Raw genomic sequence first — 13,574 nt, forward strand, 5'->3', positions numbered from 1 at the left:
TAAGAAACTTCACTGGGAATAACTCAATCCAGTCATGTTTCTTACTAACTATGCATGAAATACGTTATCTTTATCAGCCTCAATTGTGTAAAGCATAGTACTTTAATGAACAGAGTATTGTACTTAGTCAGTAGTGTGCTCACTGAATGAAGTATATGTATGTATTCAATATTAACTAGTGTATTGTTCAATATTTCATATACAGATTATTTTGTTGCATTTTTGTAATCATAATAATGATTAATTTCAAAATTAAACCAAAGAACTGAAGTACCTCACACCTTCATACTTTGAAAATGTGTCTAACACAAGTATTTATGATACTTTTATGAAATATGTAGGATAGTTATTGCCCATACATGTTTTTGGTAGATCTAGTTTTTAAGATAGTATATTTATAGTCCCTTCATGTTACTTCATCATTTATATCCATTTTTTACTTAATCATTGGGCGAAATATCTGACTACCTTAGAAATACTAGTATTCTTTTTTGTTAAAAACAACTTTTAAAATAAGTTTAACAATACGATTCCAGTACATTAGTTATTTATAATTGTTAAAGGTACAGAGGATCATTTACTTTGAATGAATTTTTTTTCATTTGAAGCCACAAAATTGGTCAAAATCTGAAGTGTCCAAAGAACTAACCTGTCGAAGTTTCAGCTCATGGAACACTAGACATTTTGAGAAATCAGAGAATATGTGTGCACAAATTTTTTTGTTCTCTTCAATTGATTCAGTTGCTAGCCTAACTCACACAAAATACCATTTCAGGTGGAACAATTTCACAGGTGTTTGACACCGGTCCTGTCTTCACTTGAGCAAGGTTTCTGTCATGAAATCGTGAGGTACTTCTCTGGGTACTTTCAATTACAAATGATCCCCGGTAGTTCAAGTTGTGAAACTTGTTAACCAGACAGTCAAAAGGAATCGAGTTACATATCTAACCACATTTTTAACTAGTTACTTTCATCTTAATGTCTACGGTGCATAGAATTGAGGCATTAAATTTAATTTTTTTTTTATGCAATATTAATATTTTGTGAGCTTATTCAGATATGCAAAAAGCTCTTTATTTGAGCTGTAGAAATGTTTGTAGATTAGAAAGTAAGTTTAAAAGTAACCAATATATAAACATATATATTTCAAATAATTCTTTAGTGTGATCTTTTCAAAAACAAAATCTTGTATAATTATTTGCATAGAATAAAACATTCATTTAACACATTGCCAATTTCTGTGTGCATTGTAAAAAGAAAAAAAAATTGTGAAATATTTTTATAAATTTTAATACGTTTACAAATTTTTGTGATTTTAAAAGCCTCATAACATTATCATCTTCAGTAAGCAGCATCTTAGGTATCATATACATAGCTATTGCAAAAAAAAAAATTATACTTGCATATTCAAAAATATATTTAAAAAACTTAACTTTGTCAATAAAATTTCATTACGAAGGGGCTCCTTGGAGCTATTTGATATGTCTACTACACACATTTTAAAGAAAACATTTGGCATCTTTCATTTCCACAACTACAAATCTCGAAACCTTAAAAGGCCTTTTTCTCAGTATTACTTTCTTGGCATGTCGATAAATGTGCACTTTAAACAGCCATAACTTGTCAATGGAATGTCCGATTGAGGTGAAAAACAGTGTTATAACAATAAAAAAGCTGACGTTGGCAGCTAAACAAACCCCAATAGTAATTTTTTCCCCAGTTTCCTTAATTACAGCTGCTCATTCGTGATCGTCCTCTGCCAAGATTACAACCAGGCTTCTGGTCCATGTTTGTCTTTGATAAGCATCACTTTGTCGATCACTTCCCCGTGCTGCATGATAAAAAAACAGACAGAAAGAAGCAAGTGAAGATGCAGTCAGGTTTACATAGAAGTACTTTTTCAAAATGATGACCCTGGTTAGAAAACCACGAGGTGCAGCAAAGAGCCTCACAATTATTACCCCTGTTCATCAGGCCATGAGACTACTTTTCTGCAGCAGCTTCAGATCAGTGCATTTTGGTCTCTAACCTCACATGTATCCATTCATACTCCTGGGTAGAGAGGCAATTTTAGTTAAAAATCTTGCCCAAGAACACAAGCCCCAAGTCCATGTTCTCTGTCGGGGTTCAAACTCCCATGTCACATTGTGAGTGGCATTCAGCTCGTGCCTGCACACCAAATGCTTACATGTCTGTTACTCGTCATCCACTGTGCTACCACTGAAGCTGACATAGCTATTAAAGACTCTGTCCTCGTGCCATCATGAAATTCTGTCGCAACATTTTCCTGATCGGCAACCCAGGAAGAATTGTGCTCACTGCTCGAGAACAGATCAGGCCACCCATGAGATGAGAGTTTACAAGAATACAGTGACAGCTAAATGAGACCAAATTAAATTCCTCTGCTGAACTACTGCCCATAGAGTGAAAGTACTTGCATGATTAACAATCACAGTTTTCAAATTTGTTTTCTTAGGGAGAGAAAAAAGAGGAAGGGTAGGAGATGGAGGACTACGCCCTTCACCTACCCCACTCCATCATATTGTCCAACTATTGTGTTGCCCCTTCCCCCCCCATCTCAAGCAACAACAAATGTATTACAGATCTGCAAGTTGAGTCTCTGACTCTGAGCTCAAGGGATAATTATAAAGAGATTGCAATTCATAAAGTATCAGTAAAATGCAACAAAAACGAAACTTCCTTTGTTTTTTTTCTGGACAAAAGTTCTGAATAGCCCTATTAGGTCTGATATTTGACAGCCCTTTGGTAAATCACAGACCTTTCGTCCCAAGCTAAGAGAGCATTCCAAACATTTTAGTGTCCCCAGATCGATGGATATTTTTTTTCATGAAAATTTGGACAGGATCTTTTCTCTCCAATTTGAAAAATACGTCTGACAGCTTTGACCTTGCAAGCATTTTATGACAACTGGTTTTGGAACCCTCAACTGGCTTCGTTTCAAGCTGTGGATTCATCAAATAGTAGGCCTCGCTTTTGGGGACTTCGCTTTAAAGGGCCCATGTGATGGAATTATTCTAAATGCAATCCTGGATATGTTCCATTGTGTTCCATTTAACTTTATTTGCAATCTCCATATTGTCATTTTAAGGTGGGTTTTTTGGTGCCTTTTTGGTTTTGCTAACAGAAATGTCCATGTTCATGAGTAAAACTGTGATGTCATTCAAGGCAGAAACTTCAGTTTCGCATCTGCTTCAGCATAAAAAGTCACCAGAATATAGGGGTTTGCTGTGGTTATTTTTCTGCTTTCTGTGGTTCATTGTTTTTTCTCTCAGTATATGACACTTGAGATGAAACTGCAGGGTAATTGAGGGGAAAACCTCTCTGGAGTCTACCTTATCATCGGAGATTTGCTGCCAAGCTAGGTGAGTCTTGTTGATCACCTGCATCAATGTGAACCCGTAGTCTTCGGCACGGAAAGCGTCCCATGGCTTGGGCAAGGAGAAGATATCATGACGCTCTTGGCATCCCTACCATGTAACAAATATAAAAACACCAAACATTAATTGTTGAATTGATGCCTAATCTACACCTAAAAGGATTCCTAAATAAATGTCAATGCTCAGGCACGATGTCATCTATATTTAATTTTAATTCATATTTATTGATATTTATAATTCATTGTCAGAATTTTGGTAGCACAAAGTCTTAAATAATTTTTCGGGAAAAAAAGCAAGAAATAAAATGTCAGGTATAAAATTTGATGCACACTTTGTGTGAAGGAATGGAAAATGTAGATGTCTCATTGCTTGCCAGGGGAGAACACAACTCCACCACTTCAACCAGAACAGTTCCCCCAAAACCTGCCCCTTCCCCCCCCCCCTCAAAAAAAAATATCACTTACCGCCGAACCAGTGGTGATGTGCACAGGTGCCTTTGGATTTGTGTATGGTGCATCTTTACTGCCATTGTAAACCTACCAAAAAAAAGTGACAGGAATATTAAATACATGTGCCTCTCATAATCCTGCAGCATAATAGTAGTAGCTGTATCCCTTCAAACCTTTTGGAATAACTCAATGAATTTAAAATTCCTTTTTGGCAAAAGCTTCTGTTATGGTACCTACCTTTTCTTGATAGACTGGCCACAGTCTCTCATAGTTGTGCTCGTGGGCCCAGATCTCCATATCAACACCTGTTGAAAATAAACAGGAACACTCATTCAATAATTAACGACAATTTTTCCATTATAATTAACCACCACAAGTTTTGCTCAAGCTTCAAAAATTATGTTCAGTTTTAGCCAATAATGAATTGCAATGAAAACTATTGGGGGTGAGTACTAGCAAAATCTTGCATTTAAAGAGATGGATTTATATTGACTGATTTATTTCTTTTGAAACTCTGGAAATCAAACACTGACCAGAATATTCAATTTTTAATTCTACGTGAGTTACCTACCGTTCTTATAGAATAAATCCTCCAAAGCTGCTCGCACCTACATAAATGGTAAGACAAAAAGAAAATACCCCTCAATTTTACTGAGAAACAAGAGTCAAGACTACCAGTTTGTACACAGCCAAAATACGAACATGTATCTTAAGAATCCAGACAGTTGAGGGCATATTAAGTGTTTTTGAAAAAGCTCCTTTTGGGGGGGGGGGGGGGGGGGGGGGGGTGAAACATCAAGGCCCGAGGTGATTAGATTATGACCCGATTATAGGGTCAAGTATTCCAAGCTGGAAACAAGACCAATCCAACCTCAAGACTGGTCTTAAGACTAAAGAGCGATCTCAAGTAATCACATCAGTGCTCATAACAGCATTTTGTTCTCAAAGTTATTGTTGAGTTTAATCCATTTCAAATCAATAGTCCATTACAAGTCAATCGCAAGTAATTTAAGGATCGAGTGGGGTTGTGCATCGGAACTGGGTACCTGAATACTGACGTCAGGAACCGACAGGGACATAAATCCGGGGGGGGGGTAATGGGGGGGTATGGGGGTATATATCCCCCCCAGGGGGGATGGGCTATTGAATCATCCCCCCCTACTTTTTTGTGATGTAGCACCTCATTGTGGTACAAATGCGTTGCATGCACCATCCTATCAATATAAAGAAGTGAACATTTCTACTGCAATCTTTTCTGTTTTCCTCGTCATTTTTTGGTCATGCAAAGCCATATGATTCCCAAGTATACTTACAAGGCTACTGAGTTTGGTACAGTCATCGCCGTCTGTGTCAGAGCAATACATAGGCCGATGTCCAAGGGTTATGATCCACGGGTGTTCTGTTCTGTTCTTTGGATCATTTGCTTCCTACACCAAAAACATCACACAGATAACCGCAGTATCATCAGTAGTGGTTCGAGTCCCAAGTTACTGAAATCTCAATTCGCAATTTAATTTTTTTTTCAAAATCAGATCTGCCTAAGCAAACAAACAATAGGCTATATGTCTGCTGGTACTTAAACAATATAAAAGTGTAAAGTTGTTTTAGGATTTTTAGAAATGCTCATAAAATCTCATAAACAATTTAAACATTTGGAAACCAGCTGATTGCCAAAAATTGACTTCTAAGATTGGTAATAAACCAATACTCCAGGTAACATTCCATGTATTTATAGTAATCAGTTTTACATTTTGCAAGGATTATTATTTTTTTTTTTACTTATGGCTAACAGTTTGCAGTATCCATGTACCTTGAGATCTTCTTCAAGCCACTTCAACTGGTTGACTTTTGTCTGCTTTGAATCGTCTGTGAAGAAATACACCTCTGTTGAAAATATCACGAAATGAACAGGTCCAATATTCCAGCTGGAAGACAGAAGAAAGGAATGGATACATAATGGAATCAATGGTTAATATGACTATAAAGAGAACGAAAAAAAATAATTTGAAATCACATGTTCTGCGTGACATAACGAGGAGAAAAATTATAATGGATTTGCGGCTCCCGTGAATTTTTACAAGCTGTCCATACATGTCAAAGAGCGAGTCGGAAAATCTGGCCAAACATGCCAAAATTTCTGTTTCTGAGATTGTATTAAAAGGATACATCAAGAAGCATTACATTACAATATTCAATACGCACCTTGTCAGGAAAAATATTATTGGAGACCGATCCAAAAGAGGTAGGTTTTCATTTGAAGCGATCCGGATTTTTGGAACGAGGAAAACGACTGTTACAAATGTAGTTTGCTTTGTTAAGTACAAGTGTATACAACTGGCCTATCATTTGCAGCTATCCAAAAAGTAACTGACAATATTATTGTTGCAGTATTCTAGACTGAAAACTCAGGCAGGAAAGGTAGCTAAATATAGTGAGGCTTACCTATACCACAGATTCTGGTTGCTGTCATAGGATGGCATTGTGAACCGATTCTTGTAGTGGGAAAAATTACTGTCAGATTGAGAAAAGAAAAATTGGTGGATTTATGTTTCAAAATGTTATGTACTGGCCTATGTTACAACTGATAATGTTGTAACCAACGGATAATGTCACCAACCGATAATGTCACATAACTTGACCGATACTGTATCACAAACTGATAATGTAACACAAAATTGACCGATAGTGTTGTAAAATGTACTACACTATCAGTCAATTGTTGTTGCATTATCGGTCCTAACCGATAACGTAACAACAATTGACTGATGGTACAGTAACATTTACTATAGTAGCCGTCATTTTTTGTTACATTATCGGTTAGTGATACAATATCGGTCAAGTTATGTGACATTATCGGTTGGTGATACATTATCCGTTGGTTACTACATTATCAGTTGTAACAGGCCTACCGGTAAAAACGTAATTTCAACTACTTAATAAATATTCCAATCAATTTGCCACAATTTACAAAACCTGTTCAAATATTCAAGGGTTAGTTAAATTGCACTTACTAGGCATTTTCATGGTTTCCAACTGCCGTCATGTATGGCACGTAGGCTGCAACAGACTCAATTTGGCGCATAAACTCATCCCCAACCATACCGTTGTCACTGTCAAAGTCATAGGCATAGTCCCCTCAAAAGAAAGGAGTAAGTCAATAATAACTGTCCATGCTATTTTCAAATGTCACCTCGAGGTTTTTTTAAATGTCTTTGTTTCTAGCAATACAAACTGAGATTAATTCCGGATAAGACTTGCAAACTCATGAATTTCAAAGTACATTTTCTACATGTATATCATTCTTTCTTGGAAAGTAGACAAACCAAGCTTTCAGAAACAGTTTTTGCTTTTTTTCTACTGCACATGGATTTATTTTATCAAGGCTTGAAGTGTTGAGAAACAGAAGTAGCATTTTCCTCTATTTTGTGATGGAAATTTGAAGTCCCCTCTGTTACAGTTCTGAAGCTCCAAAGATTGTATTTTTGGTTGACTATGAAGTCTGATGCCGTCCCTATCCACCACTATAGAATTTTAAACCAAAAGATGAAACATAACAGTCTTGCACCATTTTGAAGAAAAAAAAACACGTTCCAATGTCCCGTCTGTTCCAAAAAAAAACCCATAAAAAAGTTGTGTACTTTTTACATGAAAAGATCTTTTTGGTTCAGACTTGAATTCCTATCTTCTATCAAGGTGACCTCACCTAGAAAGTAAAATAAAAATATCATTTGATGTATGGTTGATCCGATATTTCATCTCAAACTCTGTCCCGTCTGTCACAATTTACCCCTCTGTTATTTTTTTTGTCCCGTCTGTCACATTTTTTCAATCACCGGTTGAAAAAAAAAGTTGAACATACATTTCTTGTAAGCTCTTCTGGTTTTTAATATACAACATGCCTTTATTAAAAATAATATATGCTTGTGCCTACATTTTATTCAGCACATAAAAATGTCCCATCTGTCATGTCCCGTCTGTCACAACATTAATACACTGCAAAAACTGTAGGGTTAATTTAACACCATTTGGTATCTATATAGGACAACACCAGTAAAATTTAACACCAGATCATAGATACCAATGGTGTAAATTTAACACTGCAGTTTTTGCAGTGTAATTTTCCAATGAAAGTCGTTTTCAAAATAAGGAGTGTAATTCGTGTCATTTGTGTAATCCGTTCAAACAATATCACCATTTAAACACAATGACCATAAAACCTCTTTTATCCAAAAATAGGATTTCAAGAATCTTGTCACAACTGTCTTCAAATATCATCCCTAGCGATAAAACCTCAGATTACGTTAAACATATTTAACAAAGTCCCTTTGAAGGCCCGTCTTTACATAAAAGTCGATTGTATAAATTATATTGTTTACTTAAGCAGGACTGAAAGCAAAGATATTGTGTACTACAGTACACTGTTGAAACAAGTATTCTGTGTCATTTTCTTTGTTTTTCCAAACAGTCAGAACACACAACGACATGCTTTTTTTGGGACGAAACAGATTTTATTGCGTTGAAATGGTGATATTCTTTGAAGTAGGGATTGAGCCAGATCAGTAATGTTTTTCATCTAAAATTCTGAAATCGGCTTTTTAGTCAATGTTGTTTTAGGTGCTACATATTTATTTTAATATGAAATATATATATATATATATATATTTTTTTTTTGGGGGGGGGGTTGGGTTCCGCTTTTTTTACTCACGATGTTTGAAGTAATTAGAGATTACAAAGGTTGAGTGGGATTCCAAAATATTAAATTCCCCTTGTCACCATTTCCATCCTCTTAAAACAGGAAGGATTCTCAATTCCTACTCGCGTGTCCATAAAAAAAAGAACTCACCAACGTGTAAGATGGCATCGTATTCTCCTCCCTGCGCGGCTACTTGCAAGCGACCCAATGACTGAGCATTCTTGTTGCCCATGTCACCGTACAGGGCGAGGCGAGGGGTCCAGTCAGTCCCGTCCTGGAGCGCACTGAAGAAAAATAGCGGACTCCAGCCTTCGTCACTCCCACAACGATAGACTTCATGGAGGGACAAATAAAAATCGTTTTTTTTTGTCAAACTGGGCACATTTCCGTGATTACATTTTTTGGACAGGGGACTGGAAGTAGGGCATTTGGGGCTGTGGCTTAGAACACTGTGACTGAGTCTTGGAAGAAATGAGCAGAGAGAATCACTAACGATCGACGAAATATTAAAATTACTTTTTAAAATGCACCTTTTTCAAAACTTGACCTCAATAATAGTATAAGTGCATGGTTGAAGTGGGGGGGGGGGGGGGGGGGGGAGGGGGAGGGGGCACAAAGACAGCATATATTAGCACGAGGCCTCAGCTTAATCTGTTAGCTTCTGAATCAGTGAGAAGAAAATTCCCACAAAAGTGGACAAGTCTGCAAAGTGGAAACTGTAAGAAATCTTCCAAACTAAATGCATCACATCAACTGTGGTGTCAAATTCAAGGGGACAAGATCTTGTATTTGAGAGGTGTGCAAAAGAGATGGAATGTAGTTAAGTGTGATTTGGAATCAAAACCCTGTTTTTGGGGGCTAACATTTTTGGTAGTCATTTTGGCAAATTGTAAGCGAGTGTTATGGAGAGTTTTTGTGTTTAAGACAGAGAGAAAGGTTCATAATATAAGAAGAGTTTCATCATGTTGCAGTTCATCATAGTCAGATTTCATGCCGTGTAAAAATGAAGAGGAAGTAACGTGAGTGACGTAACGTGAGTGACGTAACGTGAGTGATGGTACCTCTCTGTTTGTCTCTTGCAATTGATTTGATGAAAAATCGGTTTTCATATCTAGCTATGGGTTTAATGAAAGGTAAAACAATGTTACTTCTGTGTTGCAGACTACAGTTTGAGGTAGTCCGAGTAACTGGGACTCTACGAATCACCTTTTTAAACATTTGGACATGGTCGGGCGCCGTCCTAGGTACACAGCATTATTACGCAACTAATAACTTTTTTGACCTTTTTCACTTGTACCCCCAATCAAAATCTTCAGATTTCACCCCCTAAACAGTCTTCAACCTGCCTTATGCGACCCTGTAGGCTTCAATGGGAAGTGAAAATACAAATGAGTGGTGGTTAGGTTTACATACCTTTTGGAAGAAAAGACAACATTTCACCTTCAATTCGGGAAACATCTGTGTTACAAACGTCTTGTCACAAACAGCCTGTCCCTCACACACTTCAACGAAATGTTCTCCTATGAGTAACTTTACTTTGCGACTTAATTACTGTAGAGTTTTTACTCTTACCATACTTTGTACCCGGTGTCACGCCCGTCAGTTTGACTCGATGGATGAACTGTGCACTTTTCAAAGACCCACCGTCGATAAACTTAGTGCTGGATCCTGTGGCGTTCTGATCAGGTTTTGTCATCCCAAACTGGACCATTGACGGAGTGTCTTCAAAAGTACTCCAGGTGACAATCATTTCTGTCACATTGCCTGCAGGGAATACACAGAGGGGTGTATAGGGATTGTCGTGAATTATATTCTTCAAAATGACACACACACACTCTAGGCATGTGATACTGACTTATTCAGGACCGTTCACATATTTTGGAATCCCACTGTAATCTCTGTAGTAATCTCTCATTAGTTTTAGCAAACACTTTTTAATATTATAAGGACAATTTTTTTGTTTATTTATTTTATTCAGAACCACACTTCTTCCATGAAGAGATTTCTTTCCACAAGGTGTTACCCGCAAACATTATAATTTATCTTATCCGCCATGCAAAGCTTCAAGTCTTATATATCGTCGCTCTACGGAGAGCTAAGCACCCATCAACTCAGATCACTGGAACGAGCCTCTATCAAACGTACCAAACTCATCAATAACCTGACTTTCCTTAAGAGATGCAGGGATTTCAGTATCATTCCACTAGGCCTCCGCATCCGGGACCCATCCGCAACGACCGTTCTCAAGACATCGTACACCGGGCCACCACATCGCTACCCCGCGAACGGATAGTTAACACACGGGCCCAACTTGCGCGCTTACACCAACAAGTTTCCCACCTCACCACTGTTTTAAAAGCCAAGACCAGCCCACAAGACTTCACACCAAGATTCAAGACCTCAACCGATCCTCCACCACTCACCACTTCCAGCTGATCAGGAAATTCAACAAACTCCAGTCGACAAGGGTTATTTCCAAAATAGATTTTACGTGCATTTCAACCCTTGCGACTGCACCGAACACCCTCCCACCAGCGCCCCTCACCGACAACCCGGTATTCAACACCAGAAACTTTAAAGCGTGTTGAAGAAACTGGACGAATTTGTTTAATTTTGGCCAAATACAGCTATACTTTTCACTCTTTACTTATTTTCAAAGACATAATTTTATTGGGGCATAAGGCAGTGGTGAATTACGGGGATGTTGGGGTGGTATCTTACGTCTGGCCAGAGTCATTGTGTGCAGATGTAAGGCTGGAAAATTCCAATCGGAGAGATAATCCCAATGTAACCTTAAAAATCGTGAAAAAAAAACACTCGTCATACAACAATCTGTATTCATTGCACGGCAGCCTTTGGTCCCTCTTAGTATTTATTGTCTCTGTGTTGACTTCAGACCCTCCGTCAACCCCCTTTCAAAATCGAGGGGTCCACCATGCACTTGGTGGGCTTTTATACACCATAAATACTGTATCTATCATAAAAAGTGGTGTGAGAATTTGCCGACGTATAGCCTCAAAGGTTCAATAATTCCTACTCATGCATTCCTACGGAAGCTCGTTCATGCCAGGTTTAAAAGTGAAAACTATTTTTATTGCGAAATAACGCTATAGTTTTGCGACATAAAGCCCGGTTCATACTCGGCGCGAAAGCGAACGCGAATTTGTGACGTCATGGCAAGTATTCGCGCTGCAAATTCGCAAAAGTTGAACATATTTCAACTCGGGCGAATTTCGCAGCGAATGGTGCGTGACGTCAAATTCGCTTTGCATTCGCGTGAAGTACGAACCGTACTGAGGTCTATGGGATTCGATTTACAGGTCTGCAACCGTATTCGTATGGCAGATTCCACAAAATATCCGCCGCATCAGAAGTCAAACAACCGTTTTTCTGGGTGTCTTTTCTCAGGAGCAGTGCGACAATAGGTTTGTTTTGGAAAGATTGCATCCTGACGCCACTTTTTTCATCATATCTCAATGAATGTCACTATAGCAGTCATTGCAAAAAAATGTTGAAAAGACGTGAATCTGGGACTGAGAAACATTTCCAATTTTGTCAGAAAATACTTTGAAAAAAAAACCCGACTGTCCACAGACTTTTGTATACACAACCAAAGAAGTGGCGAGCGGTGGTCTGGATACTACATTTTCCCCTTAAGTATTCAACCAGATCCCTTTTAAATAGGATAAGTAAACCATAAGACCAACTTAAAACTTTCGGCGATTTCAGGACGATGCGCACCGTTAAACTTTGAGCCCCGACCTGTATATGCTTAAAGTAAACAATAAAACTGATGCCAAAACTCAAGGCAATTAGAGGGAAGAATGCAGTAGGCTACCATGCAGGAGGGACCGAAGAATACATGTACATTTGTATTTCAAAAGGCCAGAAGCTCCCGTCCCAATACTAAATACCAATTTTCTTATGATATTCTGCGTCCAAACGTTTAAAAAAACGATCTTCTTCCAGAATAATCTAAACCGGGAAATGCTTCACTCAGCGACGGTCGGCGTGACGGTACGACGGTCCTACCTGTGGCAGAAAGATGAACTTGTTCCGGCTGTGGCTTCACCTGACCATCAATCCTCGCAACAAGACAAACACAAACAACTAAAACCTGAAACCCGGAGATTTCCATCATTGCTAACTCTGTTTTTAATTCAAAATAAAGACACTTTTCGAAAACAACTCCCTACAGCAGTGGCACTAAAAATAAACTGGGGGCGTAAACTCCTGTTTTTTTTCCTGTTAAGTCGACCACACAGAGGCAAATCACGTGCTTTATTGTGCGCTCACGTGATCTAGTCTGCATTTTGTGCTTGTTTACAACTCCAGCTTATCACCAGCTTGGGACTTTGAACCACGTATACTGCTCCTTTTCTGGAGTTTTATCATTCATTCCATCATTGTTGTCTTAATAAAATGACTGGTGTGCACAAAGTCGAAGGGGGTTTTGTTCCTTTTGATCATCATATACCACGCGTGGACGGGTTTTGCCCAATATCAGGGAAAATATTTAAAAAAATATGTGAATATAAAATATTATATTTTGAATTGTATGAATAATAATGAAGTACAAGTCGAAGAGAGTATGCGTTCCTTTCCTGGTGCCAGGCATGCGGATCACGCAATGCATTCAAAGAATAGTAGGCCTAATTCAAATGAGGTTGGATGGGTCTTATAAACCCATTCAGGGGTGGAAGAAATTAGCATCTTTTAACCCCTTTTTATAGGGCGGGTGTAAATGACATAGAATTCTGAGTTAACTAGCGCATATGATGTTGGTGGGAACCCCTCTTCGACTTGTACTTCATTATTATTCATAGAATTCAAATTAGCTTAATATTTCATATTCACATAATTTTTGTATTTTATTACATATCACTTCGTACAAGTCTTCAGAGGGTATGCATCTTCAAAGCTCAACCAAAAGAAAAGTGAGTTCAAAACCAGAAACATAATGTCATGAATCCAAACGATTCGTTCATTTTCAGATTACTTTTCATTCACATAAATGAACCATTATTTCTGATA

General features: G+C 37.9%; 1 protein-coding gene across 1 annotated transcript; it reads right to left on the bottom strand.

Moving 5' to 3' along the window:
• Nucleotides 1–589: 589 nt before the first annotated feature.
• LOC119744892 (acid phosphatase type 7-like) lies at nucleotides 590–13,379 on the bottom strand. The gene is made up of 12 exons (XM_038221084.1): nucleotides 12,573–13,379; nucleotides 10,113–10,304; nucleotides 8,691–8,873; nucleotides 6,859–6,982; nucleotides 6,290–6,358; nucleotides 5,658–5,772; nucleotides 5,161–5,274; nucleotides 4,419–4,455; nucleotides 4,085–4,152; nucleotides 3,863–3,934; nucleotides 3,354–3,488; nucleotides 590–1,831 (listed from the first exon to the last, which is right to left on the bottom strand). Exons 1-12 carry the CDS (start codon nucleotides 12,679–12,681, stop codon nucleotides 1,766–1,768), a joined length of 1,284 nt encoding a protein of 427 aa, XP_038077012.1. The 5' UTR covers nucleotides 12,682–13,379; the 3' UTR covers nucleotides 590–1,765.
• Nucleotides 13,380–13,574: the final 195 nt, after the last annotated feature.

The sequence above is a fragment of the Patiria miniata genome, unplaced genomic scaffold (assembly GCF_015706575.1).
Source record: "Patiria miniata isolate m_02_andy unplaced genomic scaffold, ASM1570657v1 HiC_scaffold_7, whole genome shotgun sequence".
NCBI lineage: Eukaryota > Metazoa > Echinodermata > Asteroidea > Valvatida > Asterinidae > Patiria > Patiria miniata.

Coding starts and splice junctions, on each gene's coding strand:
- LOC119744892 (XM_038221084.1), bottom strand. CDS start 12,681: ATGATGGAAATCTCCGGGTTTCAGGTTTTAGTTGTTTGTGTTTGTCTT. Junction 6,983..8,690: donor CGATGCCATCTTACACGTTG/GTGAGTTCTTTT, acceptor CTTTCTTTTGAG/GGGACTATGCCTATGACTTT. Junction 4,153..4,418: donor GGATTTATTCTATAAGAACG/GTAGGTAACTCA, acceptor TATTTTCAACAG/GTGTTGATATGGAGATCTGG.